Source organism: Salmo salar, chromosome ssa26 (genome assembly GCF_905237065.1).
Source record: "Salmo salar chromosome ssa26, Ssal_v3.1, whole genome shotgun sequence".
Classification (NCBI taxonomy): domain Eukaryota; kingdom Metazoa; phylum Chordata; class Actinopteri; order Salmoniformes; family Salmonidae; genus Salmo; species Salmo salar.
Genome location: NC_059467.1, coordinates 24,767,753 through 24,792,340, shown reverse-complemented (window position 1 = coordinate 24,792,340; position 24,588 = coordinate 24,767,753). Strand labels below are relative to the sequence as shown.

General features: G+C 41.5%; 1 protein-coding gene across 1 annotated transcript; it reads right to left on the bottom strand.

The window, feature by feature from the left end:
- Positions 1 to 1,097: 1,097 nt before the first annotated feature.
- LOC106587478 (growth arrest-specific protein 2) lies at positions 1,098 to 23,854 on the bottom strand. Its single transcript, XM_014175895.2, has 8 exons — positions 23,691 to 23,854; positions 17,090 to 17,318; positions 16,027 to 16,136; positions 12,165 to 12,306; positions 8,228 to 8,291; positions 7,594 to 8,101; positions 7,220 to 7,327; positions 1,098 to 2,851 (listed from the first exon to the last, which is right to left on the bottom strand). Exons 2-8 carry the CDS (start codon positions 17,298 to 17,300, stop codon positions 2,639 to 2,641), a joined length of 1,356 nt encoding a protein of 451 aa, XP_014031370.2. The 5' UTR covers positions 17,301 to 17,318; positions 23,691 to 23,854; the 3' UTR covers positions 1,098 to 2,638.
- Between the last annotated feature and the right edge of the window lie 734 nt (positions 23,855 to 24,588).

Genomic DNA, 24,588 nt, shown 5'->3' with positions numbered 1-24,588 from the left:
CATAGCTGTTCTCTGTATTCTTCCTCAGTAGGGGGAAACTAGGAATCAGCTTCGTTCTCTTGGAGACAAGACCAATAATGTGGCAGCTTGTAAGCAGACAACATGATGTCCTGTTAAAGCATCAACTGCATCATTTCAGTATGAAGGATCCCTATTGAGTCGACCACTTTCCTGCCAGTGGGTTGAATGAATTGAGGGAGCTCACCATTTCTTAATTTCAGTGCCACTTTTGCCCCAGGCAACAGGCAGTCTTACTGGCCCTTTGCAGTTTTCTGAGTCCCCTTCGCAATTCATTGAGATCAGGAGAGGTCAAAAGGCCCTCATTTGGGTAACATTTGATTAATGTACTCTGTAGGTGCACAGTTCTTGCAGGACTTGAGAGGTGTAATAATGATACAAGCACACTTGTGTATTACATAAAGGGTCTGGGATGAAACTCAGGCCATGTTGGGAGTTTGTTTGTGGCAGGTCTGGGTCCAGACAGGCTTTGGAGGCTAGCACTACACATGAATTAAGATGGAATTACAGGTAAGATGGCATTTATGTATTTTGTGAGTACAGAGTACTCAAGGAACACTGTTTTGTTACCTATATTAAAAAAAGCACACTCATTGTGACACTTTTTCAGCAGTGTTATGAGGTAGTGGTGATGAGCTATAACCTTTCCAGTGAATTAGTGTTTGACTGTAGATAAAAACATAGCCTCAAAGGGACTACAAAGTGAAACATCCAAACATTGTTACTACATGTAGCACCACCTCAGACGTGTAAAAGAGTTGTGGATATTGGTGGTGTTCTGCTGCCATTCTGAACTCATCCAAAGTCTTCTCCTGTAGTTTATATCAACACACATGTACAGGTTTTGTCCCTTAGATCTCTAAATTGGCCAATGGTATTGAATGCATGGATAATTGCTACAATAAACAATACATGTATTGCAATTGTGTTGTTTGAATAATGATAAAGATTTTGTTGCTAATCTGGTTGATAGAGAAAAATCTGGGTAGCATAACAAGATTTCTGAAAAAGTTGTAAAATGGCCACGTAAAAAAGAATGAGAAGCACAATATACCACTTGTATGCAAAAGTGACAGCAAAGTACTTCTCTTATTGGGACTTCTAGTGTTTCATGAGGAACTGGAAAGTGTTCAGTGTGAGCAATGTGGGACACTGTGTACAAATGCCACAATTTCAAGTGGCACCTCTTTAAGTAGCACTGCTATGATTTTCTACAAGTCATTTATACTGGTTCAATCCACGAGGATGGAGAAAGACGATTAAAAGACATTATAGTCTCGCATGAGATCATTATGGTTCATTTCTTTTAATGTATTCAAACTTGTGTCCATTTTTTAATCTAATTTATTTTACTGAAATAAAATGTAATTAATATACTATTCTGAAGTCAACTGTGTCTGTATTATTCATGTATTTTAGATGTCTATGTCATCTTATGTCACGACAGAAAAACACTGAGCTTAGGTAAACCTCTTCCTGTGAACTGCCCATCTGGGCTTACAGGTACACTATTTCCCACTCATGTAGAGTTTAGTCACATAGGCGATTATGGTTCTTGCAACCACTGCAGTAAAGTTTTGGTTGGACATGTGGCACATTTTTCAGAGGAGTTACACGAATGCCATGATTTCACAATAAAAGTAACAACCATCATCCATCTCAGTTTGTCTTTCATCAATATGTAGCACATATTCATTCTCCAAACTAATACAGAACTGATGAGGTTTTAAAAACAATCACATGGATGTTGCTGACATCTGTCAGTTAGTGAGCTGACACTGATTTACTCCAAATGCTAGGCTTACTTTTAGTGGACCTCAGTGGATGAATTCCCTGTAATAATATTAGGCTGCATTTAGACAGGCAGCCCAATTATGATATTTTTTTCCACCAATAGGTCTTTTGACCAATCACAGGTCTTTTCACATTAGATCATCTTAGGGCTGATCTGGTTGGTCAAAAAAATATCATAATTGTGCTGCATGTCTAAATTCAGCCATAGAGGCTAAGAAACCCTGGTCTAAGTGTTGCTTGTATCATCTATTGCTTATGACACAGTGCCACCTAGAGGAGAGTTGGGTATTTTCTGTCTGTGTCCTCAGTCATGATAATTCCAGCAAATGAGGAAGAGTCAAGGCTGCAGGGTAGTAGCTAACCATCAAACAACTGACTACAGATAAATTGATAGTTCACATTTTTGCCAGGACAGGACAGTCTTCAGATGAGCCCTCATCCAATGTAGTAAAATACAATTCTAAACGCCATTACCTCTCAGCTATACTAGCCTTTCTGAATCAACTCTTTTAACGACTACAGGATAGATTTTTACTGGTAAGATCACTTTTTCAAACTAATCTTAAATTGTTTTATTTATTTAACCTTTATTTAACTAGGCAAGTCAGTTAAGAACAAATTCTTATTTACAATGACGGCCTTGGAACAGTGGGTTAACTGCCTTTTAGCTTGTCAGATTTTTAGCTTGTCAGCTCGGGGATTCGATCTAGCAACTTTTCGGTTACTGTCCGAATGCTCTAACCACTAGGCTACCTACCGCCCCAAAATAACACCATGCCAGGTATTTTGTTGACAGTTATCTGTTATGGTTGAACAGATTCATGTTTTATTTCTTGGCACGATAGTGTGCCCCCACCACCATGTAGCTGTCTGGTGACAGTGGTAAGAGGTCCTTCATGTTGGGGGACTTTCCTTTGGCCCAACAGGTCCTGAGCGGGGTGACCGGTGGACTCCGGCAGGGGTCATGCTTCAGCAGGTAACATCCCAAGGTCTCCCAGCCTCCCCCGATGCGCACCATCACATGACGCTCATTCAGCATCTGCAGGAGGAACAAGATGGAGGGGATAGTCAGAAACAGCAGGTACAATAAAACCCATAACTGCTATTCCATTTGAGCAACTTAGCCAGTTCAACCATATCACAACAAATGTACTTGTTTGTTGCTCAGTACCTAGCTTGGTTTTGAATCCCCCTTCACCTATGTCTGATTTCAAGTAGGCCAAGGCATAGTAACCTTGGAAAATGTTATGATTCACTCCCCAGACGGAAACTGCTCTTTGTATGACCCCCGAGCCAAGAGAAGATACCCTTCTAATCAAATATTGACCAGTTCCTTCTGCCTGTGTAACAGCTCTCATGAAAGTCAAATGATCTCTGATCCATAGAAAGAGACAGCTTTGTCAAAATCTCATTAAGCCAAATGAAACACTGCCTCATGACGCCAGCTGAGCACATGCAGTGGACTAATCCACAGACATGCACGCACGGGCACGCACGGGCACACACGGGCACACACGGGCACGCAGGCACATACACAGAGGACACAGCATTCATAAATAGTACATTGTTGTGAAGTCACCATGTACATAGTTACACTTAGAACACCTGTGATAGCAGGCAAACACTCTGAGATATTAGCACTCTTTAAATTAAGCCCTCTGACATCTACTGCATAGACACCTTCCTCTACACATCACCCTCTGGTCTGGTGCAAACCTGACGCTACCATGGCAACAGCTCTCAAATAATACAGTCGGATTGTAAGAAAATGAAAGCAGCGAAATAGAGATCGCTGTCTCTTTACAAATCTGTAGCTCCACACAGACATCTAGATTCCCAAGAGGCCTTGCCTGGCCAGCCGTCCTTCTGTCAACACCGGCCCACCCCCTCCTTCCTTATCGCCCATAACCCCTTCATTATGGAACCATTAAGAATGTGATAATACAAGCAGATTTACACGCCTGCTATACACCTCCTGTCCTCCACTATGCATACTAATGGCGAGATGGACGGTGGAGGGGTGTAAGTGAATACACACACGCACATACACAAGCACCCACATGCACACAGGCAATGCCTGGTAGTCCCATTTACCAACCAAAGAAGCCCCTGAGACGTGATCTGCCTCAGCTGTCCACCGGCAGATTAAAATGTTATTGCTGACAGTGGGGTCAAGTTTGACATAACACACGAACACAAGGGTAAGAAGGAGGGAGGTGGAGCAGGAGCAGTGGAGGAAAACACCTATATGTTTTTTCCACTCATCAACCTTAGGTTAGAGCTATCCATACAAATGTGGGCTAAAATACTGTAGGCTATAAGGATTTGTCTGATAGCCTACAGCACTACATTTCAAGAGCTCTATGAGGAAAATATATTTGGGTTACTGTTTTTATTTAATTGCTTATGTAACAGAACACTAGTCAACTCAGAATACGTTATGACTGTTATGGCTCTCAAAACTCAATATTCACATAGTGGAATTATGCAAGTAGACTTTCTCAGGAATTGTGCACAAAACCCCCTGCGGCTGACATCTTCTTCTATATAATCAGATTCATTCTAACAACCCCTGCCCCCCACACGTGTGCCTTTACTCCAGCCCATAAGCTGACTGCTGGATTCCCCTGTGTCCTCCTTCCCTGGCAGCTCTATTGATTCTCTCTCCTCCCGTTTGTTGTTGAAAGATTCATGAGAATGCTAATGGTGGAAGAGGCCTTCAGCCATCATCCACTAGGGGCCATGCTTTAACCATTCCCTTCTGAGGAAAGGTTATTGTGATTGCACTGGTCATTACATGAGAGATGGAGTAATTGTATTGTAGAAATTCACATATATCTCACTCTATGGGAGGATCTTGTCACATGCAAAAAGGGCTTGGACTTTAATATATCCTAACCACCGTCTCCTACTTATTCTTAAATGAAACTGCTTTTTCCTTTTAGGTAATCCCATAGAACTTTAATGATTGCTTAAATAGAGATATGTCTTCTATTATAGCTATCAGACCACTGCTAAAATATAAAGTGAACCAAACAAAGCTCCTATGTGTTCTGATGGAAATAGGAAGTAATGGAAGTGAGATGATATTGTGAAAGGTTTTAATGTCTCCCTTCTTTTCAGTGCCAGACACAGTTACCATCCCTGCTATAAAGCCTGGTGCTTAATTGGGCTTGGAGAAGAAGAGCCTTCCTTTCTTCAACAGCTGAGAATGCTGCATGGAGCCCTCCAGGGCTAGCATGATTGAAAAATCTCCAGTGGAGAGAGGGGGTGTCATACCAGGCCAGGCTTCAATGAGCTGTCTGATTAAATCACACCACTAATGACTTGGTCTTAGTAATCAATAGATTCTGCTCTTTAAAAAGCCAAGCAAACATCACAGGACTCATACAGACAGACAGCCAGCCAGACATACAGGGGTTATCAGGGCCTGGTTAATGAGCATTAATGGGCATCACTTCACACAGGTAAAATCTTTACAGTGGAGTGGAGTGGAGTGGACTGTAGTGCTCTATTCATACAGAGAAGAGAAGTGTGTTTTTTAGTGATTGAGTGAAAGGACTGTGTATCCTGCAGGTAGTGCTGTACAGCAGGGGTCTTCAACCTTTTCTTGCCCAGGAACCTCCTCCTAGGCAACCGACAACCCAGGGACCCCCGTCAACCCAGGGACCCCCGTCAACCCAGGGACCCCCGTCATACCTTAGGCGACATTAGAAAGACAATATACCCTCTTTTCTGGTGTGGATGACAATAATAATATTTTCTGTTATTCACAATGTATTCATTCTGTTGTTGCTAGCAATATTCTTAAAACATTGAAATAATAAAATGAAATCACTTTAAAAAAAATATCCCCCTGCGGTACATGGGCTGCAGACCCACGGTTGAATACCTCAGCTGTACAGTAATAACAGTTAGGATGGAGATGTTGGGCACACAGACAATCTAAAGTAAAAAAGGTAACGTAGCCTGGCACAAGTCCATGTTGCTGGAATTAAATCTGTAAATAGCCGTTATTCTCAGGAAACCACAGAAGACTAAAATATGCCAAAGTGTGTTTAGGGGAGGGCATCTGGAATATCAGGAAAATTACAGAGCTTCAACAGACAAGCGTGCAACCAAACCCCAGTCATATGACCTTGGTTGCCGAGAAACACTGAAGCATGAAAGAAAGGAAAAATACAATACCCTGAGCATGAAACCTTCAGGGTACGCATATTTCTCCATTTTGTAAATGTTCGTCCTAAACATACAGCCTGACTGAACTTGGCCATAAACCAACAACATCCCTTGGCTATCCGTTTTTATGACCTCCATTTTGTTTGATGTGGCGTAAGGGCATGTTTTCCCATGTCAGACATTTGACTATTACTGAGAAACAGGTGTTCCGTGAGTCTAAGGCAGCCATTATATCTAAATGGGCAGTAAAAATAAGGTGCCTGTTTCTCAGGGAAGAAAAATAGGAATGCAGTTGTAACTCAGCATGTCAGCTTACTGACAAAGACAGTTAAATCACATACTGTTATTGAGTAACACATTCTAACCCACTGGATTTCAATTACATTAACTGAGCATTAAAACAGTCTTCTGTTGGTGACCAATTGTCCCCAAAAGATGAGAAACCACATATGGTTTGGTCTGTCAGCTCAGTGTGGACAGAAGACAGACGATGCTAGTGTCAGTCAAGGCCATATAGAGAAAGCTTCCAGTGAGGAAGCAATTGATGCATTTCTGGTTCATTGAACCCATAGAGTGCAACCCCATCCAATTGTTGATAAATTAACTATGGAATTGAATAGTCCATTTCAGAATATATTTGACATGGAGCAACTAAAGGCAAAATACACATTTTACTCAATCAAGTTTTACATTATAGCTAAGATTTCACTTTTTTTTAACAAAATAATATACAATAACTTATTTGTAAGACATTCAATACATATTAGGACAAATCAAGTAATACAAACCTGGGCATGTTTTAATAATACTTTTTCCCATTAGAACCAGTCTACTGTTGCCAAGCAACCCTGTGTCCCATGGTGCTTTGCCTGGAACAAGTCCTTCTCTACAGATTCCCACTTATTGCAGCTTAGTGCAGCAAACATGCCCTCATTGCTCAATATTCTGAATATATGTCAATCAACATTCTTAAATATCACTTGATTAAAAAACAACCACATAAGGAAATGCAAAGAATGTAATATGTTGGTATCAAGTCAACACCAACAAATTAAATTCCTTATATTTCCTCATGTGGTTGTTGGTTTAAATGAATGTTTTATGTCCATACAGTATGTGTCCTATAAATGATGTCACTCACTGCTGTATAGAACAATATAAATATAATCTACTTCCATGGTTTCACGCAACTCCGACAATTAGGGTGAAGGAAGGGGTGTTGACATACTCGTACGTAGAGGACCTTCTCCCCGACACGATAGCGTCCTTTAGGATGCTTCTCCACAGGGAACTTAGTGGGGCAGCTGCATGGCGGGTCCTCGATAATGTTTCTCACCTGAAACACAAAACATCTCTCAGATAAAGCAAGCAAAGACATAACCTCCTCCTACCCGTAGGCTATACCTACCAGCATTACCACCGCTAAGAATGTTTGCTAAACAATTGGAGAGGAAGTCTGGTGTGCTAGACTAGGTCAATACTTAAGATCTTTCCTATGATACAGTCAGTGGGGCAAGATGACACTGATTAGCTACTGTATTTCTCATTATATTGATGGGTAATTCATGGTTACTTTAGGCCTATTTGAGAGGAGGTACTTACAATGTCATCCAACAAGTCGCATGTGCTTGGCGTCTTCTTAGCAGATGATTTGCTTGGACGACGCGCCATGGGCTTAGGTGAGGGAGAGGGTGAGGGTTGGGATGGAGGTGACGGCAGTGGCGGAGAATGTGTAGATGGGGAGACAGGGGTCTCTGTAAGGCTCAGGGCTGAGATAGTATCTGTGGTTGGTGTTGTTGGAGGGGTCTGCGTGGAGGTTGTGACAGTGGTAACAGGTGAGGTTTGAGTGGAAGTTGTGCTGGTGGTGGTTGACGAGGATGAGATGGAAGTTGGAGGTGTAGGGTCTATTGGGGCTGAGGAAGGGGGTGGGCTTGGACTGGGAGGTGGGGTTACAGAAGCAGGGGGTGTAGGAGCATGGAGCAGCGGTAAGATTAAGGGAAGAGTTGTGGGTGAGGGGAAGGCCAGAGGTGACGATGGGGTGAGAGACCCTGCCTCCTCCCTCTCTATCTCTCTCTCCAGCTTCACCAACCCTGGGGGCTCCACACCATACCTGAGAGCGAGTCAGTGAGACACCACGACTGTTAGACGGTTGGTAAAGAAAGATTCCATGAACTGGGAAAAGCGCAGTTGTGCAAGTCTCTGAGTGAATGATGTACACAGAGTCATGACAACTCACCTGACTGCAATCCTTCCCAGCTCCATAAGACAGAGACACACCTCCCGAGGTTGTTTGTGGAGCACTGCCCATAAAGCACACACACAACTTATGTCATGGCTAAACAAATACTGTCATATTAATGTATTATCTTTATGCATAAAGCCTGATGACATGAACAGCAGCTAAATGTGTATTTACATGAACGTCCATGACAAACCACACAGATTGTCAGGATGTCAGGACACACAAAAACAACCTTCATCCTGCACCAAGCTATTTGAATATGAGGATTCACACAGACAAAATTGAATAAAGATCAAACCAATGTGTTTACATTTCAAGAACCACAAACACCACACACACACACACACACACACACACACACACACACACACACACACACACACACACACACACACACACACACACACACACACACACACACACACACACACACACACACACACACACACACACACACACACATTTGCTACCCATTAACAATGAGTATAATTCAGCTGCCAAAGGAGATGCTTTCAAAGATAAAACAGAACATTATCTGTGAGGAAAATGAAAACAAAAGCAGCATTTTGAATATGGGTGAATGTCAGTGAGGATTCAGGAGGGGTTATGCCTTTCTCCAGCGCCCAGCTATCTTTGAAGCTGAACTCAAATCCCTGCAGGCACCAGACACGTGTGTAAAGAAAACGTGGGCATGCAGGCTGAACACAGCACGCTCAATGCCTGTAATTATCAGTAGTCTTCAAAGTTAGGCTCTCCAAAGTGATTAAAATACTTATCAAAACATATCTTGTTCTAAACATGTAATTTCATTTCACAGGGACAGAAGGTGTGGTTTTGTTTTGGAGGGAAAGGAATCATGGATATACTGTGTAGTGAAATTAACTTCTCTCTGTAGCCTAACATGAAAATGAAGCACCACCAAAACACAAACAATTGGGAAAAGTTATGGTATTATAGTTCAAATGTGAGACACATTGGACACACCTCCCGAATGTGTCCATATGTAACCTTTGATCTTTGAAATTGGCAATGAAGTTCCTTGTCATTGCTCTATTCTGTAAATCCATCATTACACCAGGGATGCAGCAGGGAAGAGGGAGGAGAGAAAGCAGGAAGAGAGTGGAGCAGACATAATGCCACAAATACACAGTATACACTTACATGTAGTTGTACATTGAAGTACAACAATTTAAGCAATTATGTACGTATGAAAATACACAGCATGAGTGACTTTAAAATTCCTGTGTCAAACATAAATATTGAAAAATACAGTAGTCATCATGTACATGTCCTATCATTCTGAGAGAAAATTCACCAACAAGCCAGTTTAGTCAGACTAGGGGGAAAACTGACGTATATGGTAGTTAAACCTACACATTAACTCTCTCAGCGTCGCGCATGCCCATGCAGGAACATGCCCAGGTGGAATAGGTATACCGCACACACAGTTAATATCACTAAATGTGGTCAACATGCTATAACTAGCCTCCCATGTCCCTCAGTACTGAAGGCATCAAACAGAAACAGAGATGAATGAGTGATACATGATCCTAAGACAAGACAATCCAAGTCACAGAAGAAAATATATCATTCCTCTATTCAAGGTACAGAGTCAGCTAGCACTGTGAGCTGACCTGCCTTCCAGCTCCACCTGGACATCTCTCTTTCATTCCCTTTAAACCATCTCATCCACTCGCTAAATCCTCTACAGCTAGTGAGGAAGCATGGCTGGCGTTCTCATAGTGACAGTCACAGATAAAAGCTAGGGAGTCAGTGGAGGACAAAGACAGGTGACACTGGAGTGTTTTCCCAGTGGGGCCATGCTTCTACAGAACAGAGGACTGAACGGGAAACAGCACAGTCTTTCAACAGGGGACAGGCTACTAATCCAGAACAGGCACAAGAAAGAAACCAGAGACTACTGCCAGAGGCCTTCCATGGTCTGATGAGAGGGTATGATAGAGTATATATACAGTTGAAGTCAGAAGTTCACATACATTTAGGTTGGAGTCATTAAAACTCGTTTATCAACCACTCCACAAATTTCTTGTTAACAAACTATAGTTTTGGTAAGTCGGTTAAGACATCTACTTTGTGCTTGACACAAGTAATGTTTCCAACAATTGTTTACAGACAGATTATTTCACTTATAATTCACTGTATCACAATTCCAGTGGGTTGACTGTGCCTTTAAAGAGCTTGGAAAATCCCAGAAAAAGATGTCATGGCTTTAGAAGCTTCTGATAGGCTAATTGATATGATTTGAGTCAATTGGAGGTGTACCTGTGGATGTATTTCAAGGCCTACCTTCAAACTCAGTGCCTCTTTGCTTGGCATCATGGGAAAATCAAAGAAATCAGCCAAGACCTAAGAAAAATAATAGTATAACTCCACAAGTCTGGTTAATCCTTGGGAGCAATTTCCAAATGCCTGAAGGTACCACGTTCATCTGTACAAACAATAGTATGCAAGTATAAACACCATGGGATCACACAGCCATCATACCGCTCAGGAAGGAGATGCGTTCTGTCTCCTAGAGATGAACGTATTTTGATGCGAAAAGTGCAAATCAATCCCAGAACAACCGCAAAGGACCTTGTGAAGATGCTGGAGGAAACAGGTACAAAAGTATCTATATCCACAGTAAAACGAGTCCTATATCGACATAACCTGAAAGGCCGCTCAGCAAGGAAGAAGCCACTGCTCCAAAACCGACATAAAAAAGCCAGACTACGGTTTGCAACTGCACATGGGGACAAAGATCGCACTTTTTGGAGAAATGTCCTCTGGTCTGATGAAACAAAAATAGAACTGTTTGGCCATAATGACCATCATTATGTTTGGAGGAAAAAGGGGGAGGCTTACAAGCCCGAAGAACACCATCCCAACCGTGAAGCACGGGGGTGGCAGCATCATGTTGTGGGGGTGCTTTGCTGCAGGAGGGACTGGTGCACTTCACAAAATAGATGGCATCATGAGGCAGGAAAATGATGTGGGTATATTGAAGCAACATCTCAAGACATCAGTCAGGAAGTTAAAGCTTGGTCACAAATGGACCCAAGCATACTTCCAAAGTTGTGGCAAAATGGCTTAAGGACAACAAAGTCAAGATATTGGAGTGGCCATCACAAGCCCTGACCTCATCCTATACAAACTTTGTGGGCAGAACTGAAAAAGCTTGTGTGAGCAAGGAGGCCTACAAACCTGACTCAGTGACACCAGCACTGTCAGGAGGAATGGGTCAAAATTCACTCAACTTATTGTGGGAAGCTTATGGAAGGATACCCGAAACATTTGACCCAAGTTAAACATTTTAAAGGCAATGCTACCAAATACTAATTGAATGCATGTAAACTTCTGACCCACTGGGAATGTAATGAGGGAAATAAATGCTGAAATAAATAATTCTCTCTACTATTATTCTGACATTTCACATTCTTAAAATAAAGTGGTGATCCTAACTGACCTAAAACAGGGAATTTTTACTAGGATTAATTGTCAGGAATTGTGAAAAACTGAGTTTAAATGTATTTGGCTAAGGTGTATGTAAACTTCCAACTTCAACTGTATATATATATGGATGAGAGTAGAGATGGGATGGGGGTCGGGAACGTTTTAAAAGCAGACATCTTGTGACGTGTATGAGAACTGTTTCTCAATAAGATTATCTCTGCTAAGTCTCTGGACGTTGCACATCCTGAGCACAGATTTACAACAGATTAGAATCGGCAGAAGTGTGTTAATAAACTAACTGTAGGGTCTGTTGCCAATTAGCCACACCATTTCAGTGTTCATGAGTTAATCTGGTTGACTCTGACAGAGATTTACAGATTCTCTCTTAGACAGACAACTTGATGGACATTGGCTGTTTAAGAACAGATTTGTGTCCTGTCAGTGCCAGACGGAAATTGACAAACAAGTAGGCACTCACCCAAACCTTCAGACTCAAACAGGTAAGTCTCATCCACACCAATCTTCCGACACCAGTAGAGGAAGTTGGCAGCGTTGTCCCGGGCAAAGAAAGAGCCAGAAGTAGCATCAGCTCGCCAATGAATCACCCTGCGGACGAAGGGCTGGGGAAAATACACAGGGACAATCACCAAGTCAGTGTCAATACTCTAATTCAGCTCAATACACTGAGTATACCAAACATTAAGAACACCTTCCTAATTTTGAGTTGCATCCCCCACTTTTGCACTCAGAACAGCCTCAATTTGTCAGGACATGAACTCTACAATGTGTCGAAAGCGTTCCACAGGGATGCTGGCCCATGTTCACTCCAATGTTTCCCACAGTTGTGTCAAGTTGTCTGGATGTCCTTAGGCTGGTGTACCATTCTTGACACACACATGAAACTGTTGAGCATGAAAAACCCAGCAGCGTTGCAGTTATTGACACAAACCGGTGCGCCTGGCACCTACTACCATACCCCGTTCAAAGGCACTTACATTTTTTGTCTTTCCCATTCACTCTCTGAATGGCACATATACACAATCCATGTCTCAGTTGTTTCAAGGCTTAAAAATCCTTATTTAACCTGTCTCCTGCTCTTCATCTACACTGATTGAAGTGGATTTAACAAGTGACATTAATAATGGATCATATCTTTCACCTGGATTCACCTGGTCAGTCTATGTCATGGAAAGAGCAACTGTTCTTAATGTTTTTTATACTCAGTGTATAACATGGTATAACTAGTGCATTATAATTATTAATAACAGCTCATTTGGGGTCAATACCACTACATTATCCTCTTGGCATAAATTATTTTCTTAAAGGCCCAATGCAACCATTTTTATAACAATATCAAATCATTTCTGGATGACAATTAAGTTCCTTACTGTAAGAGTTTCCATAAACAGTTTCCAAAAGAAACAGAAATAGCTTTTTAGCAAAAAAAACATTTCTCAAGCAAGAATTTTGCTAGGACTGTCTGGGAGTGGTCTGAATGTGGAGGGGCAAACTGAAAACTAACTGTTAATGCCAGAGAGGTTTGGAACTCTCTTTGTTATTGCTCTATTAACTAATTTACCGCCTGGTGATGATACCAGGCAGGCCAAAACTCCATCCCACCAAAACAGGCTGTAATTTCAGGTGGTCTTTTCAAACAGCTCTTACACTAAAATGCCATTATCATCATTTTCACAATTTCACAGTATTATTCCAATCTTATAGTGTGGAAATATATATATATAAACACAAGAAAATCACGTTTTTGACTGCATTAGGCCTTTAACTAATTAACCGCCTGGTGATGTCACCAGGCAAGCCTTGTCTTGTTGCCTTTTGTTCTATGTTGCTCTGTCTGTATGCTACAGTGAGGGAAAAAAGTATTTGATCCCCTGCTGATTTTGTACATTTGCCCACTGACAAAGAAATGATCAGTCTATAATTTTAATGGTAGGTTTATTTGAACAGTGAGAGACAGAATAACATTTAAAAAAATCCAGGAAAACGCATGTCAAAAATGTTATAAATTGATTTGCATTTTAATGAGGGAAATAAGTATTTGACCCTTCTGCAAAACATTACTTAGTAGTTGGTGGCAAAACCCTTGTTGACAATCACAGAGGTCAGATGTTTCTTGTAGTTGGCCACCAGGTTTGCACACATCTCAGGAGGGATTTTGTCCCACTCCTCTTTGCAGATCTTCTCCAAGTCATTAAGGTTTCGAGGCTGACGTTTGGCAACTCGAACCTTCAGCTCCTTCCACAGATTTTCTCTGGGATTAAGGTCTGGAGACTGGCTAGGCCACTCCAGGACCTTAATGTGCTTCTTCTTGAGCCACACCTTTGTTGCCTTGGCCGTGTGTTTTGGGTCATTGTCATACTGGAATACCCATCCACGACCCATTTTCAATGCCCTGGCTGAGGGAAGGAGGTTCTCACCCAAGATTTGACGGTACATGGCCACGTCCATCGTCCCTTTGATGCGGTGAAGTTGTCCTGTCCCCTTAGCAGAAAAACACCCCCAAAGCATAATGTTTCCACCTCCATCTTTGACGGTGGGGATGGTGTTCTTTGGCTCATAGGCAGCATTCCTCCTCCTCCAAACCCGGCGAGTTGAGTTGATGCCAAAGAGCTCCATTTTGATCTCATCTGACCACAACACTTTCACCCAGTTGTCCTCTGAATCATTCAGATGTTCATTGGCAAACTTCAGACGGGCATGTATATGTGCTTTCTTGAACAGGGGGACCTTGCGGGCGCTGCAGGATTTCAGTCCTTCACGGCGTAGTGTGTTACCAATTGTTTTCTTGGTGACTATGGTCCCAGCTGCCTTGAGATCATTGACAAGATCCTCCCGTGTAGTTCTGGGCTGATTCATCACCGTTCTCATGATCATTGCAACTCCACAAGGTGAGATCTTGCATGGAGCCCCAGGCCGAGGGATATTGACAGTTCTTTTGTGTTTCTTCCATTTGCGAATAATCACACCAACTGTTGTCATCTTCTCACCAAGCTGTTTGGCGATGGTCTTGTAGCCCATTCCAGCCTTGTGTAGGTCTACAATGTTGTCCCTGACATCCTTGGAGAGCTCTTTGGTCTTGGCCATGGTGGAGAGTTTGGAATCTGATTGATTTATTGCTTCTGTGGACAGGTGTCTTTTATACAGGTAACAAACTGAGATTAGGAGCACTCCCTTTAAGTGTGTGATCCTAATCTCAGCTCGTTACCTGTATAAAAGACACCTGGGAGCCAGAAATCTTTCTGATTGAGAGGGGGTCAAATACTTATTTCCCTCATTAAAATGCAAATCAATTTATAACATTTTTAACATGCGTTTTTCTGGATTTTTTTGTTGTTATTCTGTCTCTCACTGTTCAAATAAACCTACCATTAAAATTATAGACTGATCATTGCTTTGTCAGTGGGCAAACGTACAAAATCAGCAGGGGATCAAATACTTTTTTCCCTCACCATATGTCTTGCTTGTCCTATGTTGCTCTGCGTGTGCTCACTGCTCAATGATTGTCTATATTGTAATTGTTTTTAATAACCTGCCCAGGAACTGCGGTTAAAAATTAGCCGGCTGGCTAAAACCGGCACTTTTACTGAAACATTGATTAATGTGCACTGTCCCTGTAAAAATGTAATAAACTCAAACTCAAACTCAAGCCAAAACTCCACCCATGCAAAACCTACTGATTACAAGGTCCTGTGTAGATTGTATTTTCAACCAGCGACTATTAGGAAATAACACTGATCAAATGTTTTCACTTTTTTACAGTGCTAGTTTTATCAGCTGTTGAACAATATTTTAAAAACAAAAAACAGTTAAACATAATTTTGACAGCACTGGGCCTTTAATTAAATTCCCTCCAAATGTCTAGTCAAGATGTGAACCATAGAAAGTAACTCCAACAACCAGCACTTGGGCAGATTCTGTGTAAGATTATAAACAATATTGAGTTATTTTTGTTTAAATTTAGGAAACAGTTACTAGTAAACGCAATTCAAGAATGACAATGAAGCGTTGCATTATGCAGATCTCAGTCAGTATTAGCAGCAGCAGCACTCTGAGAAGGGGTGAGGAGAACCACAGATGGTGACTTCAAAACCAGAGACTCTCAGTGAAACATTCTGTCCTTTATTGTCTACTTTCAAGTGATGGCTTGGTTTCAACATAATAAAAAAATATTCCAAAGACGGCTCAATTGCAGATCGTATCTTTAGACTGAGCCACTGAAATATAGACATCTGTATGGCATAAGTAAGTTGATGAAAGATCGATATTCTTAATTGTGATCATGTAATGTATGATGTCTATGGTCATGTATGTTTGTATGTTACCTTGCCATTGCTGCCTTGGATCATCCTCTCCTGTAGCTCCTCGGCCAGCTGGCACAGCAGAACCCCATTATCCAGCCTGTCCATCAGGCTGTCAGCCGTGACCCCAGAGTCTGTGGTGAGAAGTGTCAGTCACCAACACCATGCTAAACAGGCCACAGAAAGGGGAGCCCATTTCACATCAAATAGTTGTCTTATATCACTGTGTGCTTTACATCTAATAATAATGTTTTATCTACTTATATCCTGTTTAAAAAAAAATCAGCTGTACATGATAAGTGACTATATAGTAGCTACATACTTATCATGTAGGGCGTTATATGTCATTACACAGGTGTTTTTGTCCTGAGGTTACTACTCACTGCGATGACACAGATGTACTATACTGCTCTGGCATTATTTGTGAGGGTGTTGATCTGGAGTAATGCATTTTTATTATGCCATATTAAACTGAAGCATTTGCCTTGTTAATGGGACCGTATTATTAACAACATCATTCTCATGCAAACTTCCTGGTTGTAGACCTAGAGAATTCTTATGCGTGGCTTTGCATTGTTGCAAGTCGATCCTTATGTGTGAGTGATGGATATTATCTAGTCATCTCCCCGACCCAGACACACACAGGCTGTGACATGTTCAGACCCTTCCTGACTTCCTTCCAACAATATTGTTCCCCTGGAATCTTAACAGGGTTCCTGTCAGTGACCAGACATGCAGGGCTATTTCAAGGGGTATTTCAAGGATTTAGGTTAATGTGTGCCTTTCCAGTTCAGAACACCAACCAATAGCAAGGTCCCCATTATCCAATATAAAAAGTATGATCCAATTTCATGTCCTCGCATAACCTGCATGTCATTGGGTGACATTTGTATTGATGTTCAGAAACTACAAAAAATAGGCCTATGTTGCACAAGAATCTAGCGAAACCAATGCATCACATTATCTTAGTCATAGTTTAGACACATTCCTTGTTAAAAGTGTTTTAAAAGCCCCAAACCCCAAGATGGTTACAGGTTTGTTGCAGGTGCTTTGTAACAACATAAAAACCATGTGAAGGTCACCCTACCTAGAAATATGTTGAGCCAGAGAGCCAGGTCCTCTCTCATGGGCAGCAGGCTGGCCTCGTGGCGGCTGGGGAGCCATTTGGTGTACTGCTGTGGGCTCTCCAGACCAGGCCCATTGTGGTGCTGTTTGGGACTGAGGGGGCAACATATTCCGAGCCCAGTGAGATGTATTGGACTGTATTGGTCGTCCTCTGTTTCCACCAGACTGTTCATGGTTCCCTCCTCTTTTACCTGCAGGACAGGAGGAAAAGAAGCTGTTAATGTTGTATTTCATTCATATTTAAAATATTTTGTATTGTCACTTTTCTAGATTTGCAACATTTGAATATGTCACATCAAAGGAGGGTTGGAGAGCTTATTTGTGGTGCAGCATTTCTATCTGTAAATCAGCTCTTTGTCAGAGGGGCGTCGACCTGTCTGTCAGCCTCTGGTGTTTCAATATTTTCTGTACATTTCTAGTTGTATACGTCAGGACAGCCATTCTGTTTAAAGTTTTAATAGCCTACTACAGCAAGCTCTAGCCTCTAGTTCATTTGACTGTAAATCAAATGGTGTGGAACACTCTCATTGACCCTAACCAGGCCTAGGAGCACTCCACACCTTCCTCCTAGAGCAGGGGCCAGGAAAGGGGCATACAGTTGAGACAGGAGCCAAGAGTGGGCCAGGACGGGGGGCCTATGAGAGTCATCAATAGAGCACAGTAGGAGGACTGTCCACCAGACTCCCACATGAGCGGAAAGGTTTGCGGAAAGGTTTGGAGTTGGAGTTTGGAGTTGGTGGAGGTCCGGACAGGAGAAGGTTTTGGCACAGGTACAACTTGTAATAGTCTTCAGTGTGGAAACCAAAAGCATGGATGATACACATACAGACAACATACTAACCCACACACAAACACTATGGACCATGTATTCACAAACATACAAAATACATGTAATGACACAATAGATCACACACAGAGCCCACATACACACAAATCTTCACACAAACATGAACACACATGCACCAGCCTTTTGTCATAACTGTTAGTGTAACTGATGTCAGGGAAGGATTTAATAGACAAACATCTAAAGCCAAGAGCGAATCCCCTGGCACTATTCTATGCCTCATTTCTCCTCTTTCCAGACAAGTATTCATCATAAAGGCCAACCCCATGCAGAGACATGCTTCGGCTTCCCGTAATCCCCACAGTTAATCTGCAGGGGTAACAAAACAACACATGCACCGGGGTTGTAGTGAAAGACCGAAGAAAATATACTGGTCAACTTCAATAAACACTAGAGTGTTACCATAAGATGCCTAGATTCTATGGTATGAACATCTTAACATCAGATGTGCCGTTCATTTCAATTGCCAAGAAAATGTGAGTTCTGTTTAAAGTCACAGACTATTGGAAGGTTAAACAAACTGACTGCTGACAGGGACGTAACCCCCACAGAAGCCATCACTCTAACTGTACTGAAAATAGCATTTGTTGATAGGATACACATGTACAAACAGTATCATTTGAAGGTAATGTCCTATTGTCTTCAAATATTGACTAAGGAGCTGTCATGTTGTCACAGGCACCCACATGAAAAAATACTAGTTTACTATAGAATTCTATAATTAACTGTAGTATACTGTGGAATACTATACTACACACTGTAGTATCCTGTCACGCATGTCGAGGACCAAGACGAAACAGGGAAGTGTATACTCATCTTCTCTTTTTAATATATAAGAAGGAGAAACAAAATAAACACATAATATACAATTAACAGAAACGACACTAACCGTTCTGTCACATGACAAGCACAAAACAGAATACAACTACCCACAAACCACAATACAAACACACCCCTAATTATAGGACCTTCAATCAGAGGCAACGATAGACAGCTGCCTCCAACTGAAGGCCCCAACACCAATTAACTAAACATAGAAATACAAATGACTAGACAGAACATAGAAATAAACTAACATAGAACAATAACCAAAACCCTGGACTAATAAATCAAATACCCCTCTCTACATGGACACATACACACAACCACCCTGAACCACAAAACAAATACCCCCTGCCATGTCCTGACCAAACAAAACACTAACAAATAACACCTTTACAGGTCAGAACGTGACATATCCCTCAATCATGTGTAGTTCTTACTATAGAATTTTGTAGTATACTATAGAATACTACAGTAAATACTACCGTATTTAATTTGCATATACCCTGCCCATTCCCTTCCCAATGTCACAATTTGTGTCCCCCATAATTGAGAAACATACATGAAATGTATAGACCATATACTGTATTCCCTACAAGTTATAGAAAAGAGCAGAAGCGCTGAACTATCCGTTCAGTATTTCTCCAGTAGGTTTCCTAAAAGGAGAAAGCCTCCACTTCGATGTCAAAGATAATAAAACAAACACACTATAGTAAATACTATGGTAATGTCCGCAAAAACATAACAGTAAATACTACAGTATACTACAGTCCACAAAAATACTACAGTAAATACTACAGTATACCGTACTACAGTCCCCAAAAAGACTACAGTAAATACTACAGTACACTTCAATCCGCAAAAACACTACAGTAATTACTATAGTATATATTACAGTTCTCTTTTACTGCAGTATTTATGCAGTGCATTCGGAAATTATTCAGACCCCTTGACTTTTTCCACATTTTGTTAAGTTACAGCCTTATTATAAAATTGATTAAATCATTTTTTCCCCACATCAATCTACACACAATACTCCGTAATGACAAAGCAAAAACTGTTTTTTATACATTTTTATAAAAAACAGAAATACCTTATTTACGTAAGTATTCAGACCCTTTGCTATGAGACTCGAAATTGAGCTCAGGTGCATCCTGTTTCAATTGATCATCCTTCAAATGTTTCTACAACTTGATTGGAGTCCACCTGTGGTAAATTCAATTGATTGGACAGGATTTGTAAAGGCATACAACTGTCTACATAAGGTGTCAAAGTTGACAGTACAAGTCAGAGCAAAAACCAAGCCATGAGTTCGAAGGAATTGTCCGTAGAGCTCCGAGACAGGATTGTGTTGACTCACAGATCTGGGGAAGGGTACCAAAAAATGTCTGCAGCATTGAAGGTCTGAAGGAACACTGTGGCCTCCATCCTTCTTAAATGGAAGAAGTTTGGAACCACCAAGACTCTTTCTAGAGCTGGCCACCCAGCCAAACTGAGCAATCGGGGGAGAAGGGCCTTGGTCAGGGAGGTGATTAAGAACTCGATGGTCACTCTGAAAGAGCTCCAGAGTTCCTCTGTGGAGAAGGGAGAACCTTCCAGAACGACAACCATCTCTGCAGCACTCCAACAATCAAGCCTTTATTGGTAGAGTGGCCAGACGGAAGCCACTCCTCAGTAAAAGGCACATGACAGCCCACATGGAGTTTGCCAAAAGGCACCTAAAGGACTTTCAGACCATGGGAAACAAAATTCTCTGGTCTGATGAAACCAAGACACTTTGGCCTGAATGCCAAGTGTCACATCTGGAGAAAACCTGGCACCATCCCTACGGTGAAGCATGGTGGTGGCGGCATAATGCTCTGCGGATGTTTTTCAGTGGCAGGGACTGGAAGACTAGTCAGGATCGAGGGAAAGATAATTGGAGCAAAGTACAGAGAGATCGATGAAATCCTGCTCCAGAGCGCTCAGAACATCAGACTGGGGTGAAGGTTCACCATCCAACAGGACAATGACCGCTAACAGCCAAGGCAACGCAGGGATGGCTTCAGGACAAGTCTCTGAATGTCCTTGAGTGGCCCAGCCAGAGCTCGGACTTGAACCCGATCAAACATCTCTGGAGAGACCTGAAAATAGCTGTGCAGCGTGGCTCCCCATACAACCTGATAGAACTTGAGAGGATCTGCAGAGAAGAATGGGAGAAACTCTCTAAATAAAGGTGTGCCATAGCTTGGAGCATCATACCCAACAAGACTCGAGGCTGTAATCGCTGCCAAAGGTGCTTCAACAAAGTACTGAGTAAAGGGTCTGAATACTTACGCAAATGTGATATTATTTGCAAAAATTTCTAAAAAACTATTTTTGGTTTGCCATTATTCGGTATTGTGTGTAGATTAATGAGGGGAAAAAACTATTTAATCAATTTTAGGCTGTAACGTAACAAAAAAAAAGTCAAGGGGTCTGAATACTTTCAGAATGTACTGTACTATAGTTAACTGTAAATACCACAGCATACACTACAACGAATACTACAGTAAAGTCTGCCAAAACACTACAGTAAATACTACAGTATGTATACCATAGTGTGCTGTAGTATTTTTTCAGGTGGGCAGGAAGGCCTACATAGTTTGCGCAACACAAGCCCCAGGTTAAGGGAGACACCTAGGAGACCTGGGAGCTGTGTGGTATCCAGACAGGTAGGAAGGGGGAGGAATGGCTGCTACTACCTATGTTGTCCATTTGCTAGTGAAAGCAGATAGATGGCGCAGCAAGCACACAACCTATAGCATTAGTAGTAGGTCAATGTACCAACAAAGCCCTCAACCATGGACAGATCAGATTGATGATCTTGTAGACTCACGGTCCCTCTATGTTCGACGTAGTGACTTTAGTAGGGTGGCTTTGTAAATGCACCATGCAGGCGTAGGTGAGTAGATGGAGGCCTGTCTGCCATGTATGTGGCTGTTTGCAGGCTGACCGGCCCGGGCCTGGGAGCCTCACGCTCTAACAGAACACACAGGTGCCACATTCACACCTCTACTACAGGACAATCCAGGGCTGCGGAAAGAGGGCAAAGGTCCCTGACCTACCTTTTAGACACAAGGGGTCTTTATACTCAAGGCCGAAAATACATGTACACCCACACACACCTGCACACGTACACAGACACCAAAATATGCAACCATACAGTACACAAGTATACACAGACGCACACAAGCCCATACCTGCATTGATATTATGTAGGTCTCCACTACCTCATTTATTTAGCCCTACCTAAAATTCTATTAGCTAGCACAAGATTTCCTTCAGTGACATTTTGGAGCCTGTTACTGTGCTGCTTATTCATTGACTGTGTCTTAATGGGAGGGAACAACCTCACAGGACAGGAAACTACCCATTAAGGGGAAAAAAGTTTAGAATTCTTCTGGTAATATCAAACTTAAGAATGTGTGTAGTATGTTCCTGTAATGCAAAAGCGGGCCATTCAAATTGAAATTGACAAGACTGATTGATGGTCTGGTTCCCTTTGCCCTAGCTGGCCCTAACCTGGGCTCTCTCATGGGGATGAGTCTGACGGCTCTGATGTTGTCTCACATCTGGCACCGGTAAACAAGTGTCCTTTCAACAGGCTGAGAGAATGTTTTCATCTTGAAATTATAGTACCTCCTTTCAAGCTTCAAGAGTTTGAGCAGAAAAGACCTCAAACTGACAACGTCTTGTCCTGACACAAAGTCAATTACCAACAGCAGTGTGTCACTGTGTAGTGGTACATACTTAGGCCCTTTACTAAACCCCAATGACTGTCAAGTGGAACTAATTGACCACCAAACAGCCAGCAGGCTTTTTGTGGCAACTATGAACACATATCTATAGATGCTTTCAGACTTCCCCTGATCTAAATATCAGTTTTCCAAACAGTTTGACTGAACAATTCAGAGAAGAAAAAGATGGGCAATTTCAATTTGATGTCTAACAGCATTGCTGGAAGCTACACCATTCTGGAACAGCATTTGAACAGAGATCTGGTGTCCCCAAGTATCGAGTCTCAGATCGAAACAGCTTAACTGGGGTAATGCGACCCTACTGAACACAGATATTCAAAGGGTTGGTTGGAGGGTAGGTAGGCTACATCTTGCTTGCCTCCAGGCCTGGAACATGGCTCTGTCTCAGCTGGTTCCAGACTAAATAAACCCCCAGACCGGCAGATAGGATTGTAAGGTCAATTGCCCATTGCTGTTTATACACCTTGAACAATGGGGCTTTACTCTAAAATTCCACTGGACATTCTTTTTTTTACTATGCCACTAAAATCAAACAGAAAAAAAAGGAATTTTAGCATGGAGGGTTCTAAGGAGACATTTAGAAAAGAAACAGTGACCACAGCACAAGCTGTTCATTGACTACAATATTAAGCACATGCATACTTATTTCGTTCAAAAAATGTATTATATTTTTTTATATAGAAAAATGTATTATATATTTTTTATATATATTCAGGTTCAAAATGAATATTAAGGTTTGGCAATGCAGCTGTCGTTTACCATCTATTACTTAGGACTTATCACATAAAATGAATGCTACAGCTTGAAATCGTCATTATTTCACTGATATTTCAATGATAAACTAGTGCATTTTGTAAAATACATACATTTTATTTATAGCTTCACTTTTTAGATCACAAGTCACAAAGTCAACAACTGTTTTTTCTAGTAGGCCTAGTGGTGAGTAGTAGAAAATACAATTAGTGGAGATACTGGTCAAACTAAACAAAAAAACACAGGGTATTTATTAATCATGTACAGCCATCACCATCCTCATCAATGACCTTCATTATTAAATATTCATAATATCTTAATCAACTTTCTGCATAGGAATAATACTTTATAAAGGAAATACTTACAGTGTCAATGAGTAAGTAAAACTGTTCAATAAATTCCTCCAGTAATAATCTACAAAGAGACTTTATGTCGGCACAGCAGGACCAAACATCAGTTACAGGTTATCTTCTCAGGTCCGCTAAATGGAAAATGTACAATAAGAACGCAGGCTACCTCCACTTCTCAATGAAACACCCCTGTGCGCCTTGTGAAAGCTGCAGGTGTCATCTTACAAGTTGTAGGTGTTACCGCTGTCAACGACGTTGTGACAAGAGAAAAGGCAGACTTGTATTAGTCACAGCGCAAGTTCCTATTATTTTGTATCTGGATTCCACTATAAATAATGTAGAACTATTACATTAGTCATCGCTAATGTTACCTTGTCTCATGGTGAGTACTGAACATTCTTGCTTTGAGCACTCAGCACCACTGTTTTGTCAGTCCTCCACCAGCAAGTTTCCCGCGGAGACTTTAATAATCTCCATCTGCTATTAACACGTGCAGGGGTTACTTGTGTGGGTGGTCTTTATGACTACTATGTGCAGGCAGTATCTTGAAATTCAGACCTGTCACCTCGTGTCTTTTGATATTTGGCGCGTCATCCATTCCATGTAGGCTAGCAATAAGGTGGAGTCATCAAACAAAACAGTTGTGAAAAGTTTTGAAATTGGACCTCGACAAAATGAACAACTTATTTTCTCTAAGGTCTATGTCAATATGGCTGGCAGCTCAGCTACCTAAGTGAAGAGGTAATTCAACAACTTTTGGACAGTGGAAATGTATAAAAAAATATATATATTTCGTAAAAAAGAAACCAACGCATTTAGTCCCTATCCAGTTTACCTATGTGTTTTACAGATGAATTGTGCTTTTTAAATATTTGTAAATGGCCTCATAGGATTCAGGGACATAGCAGCGGAT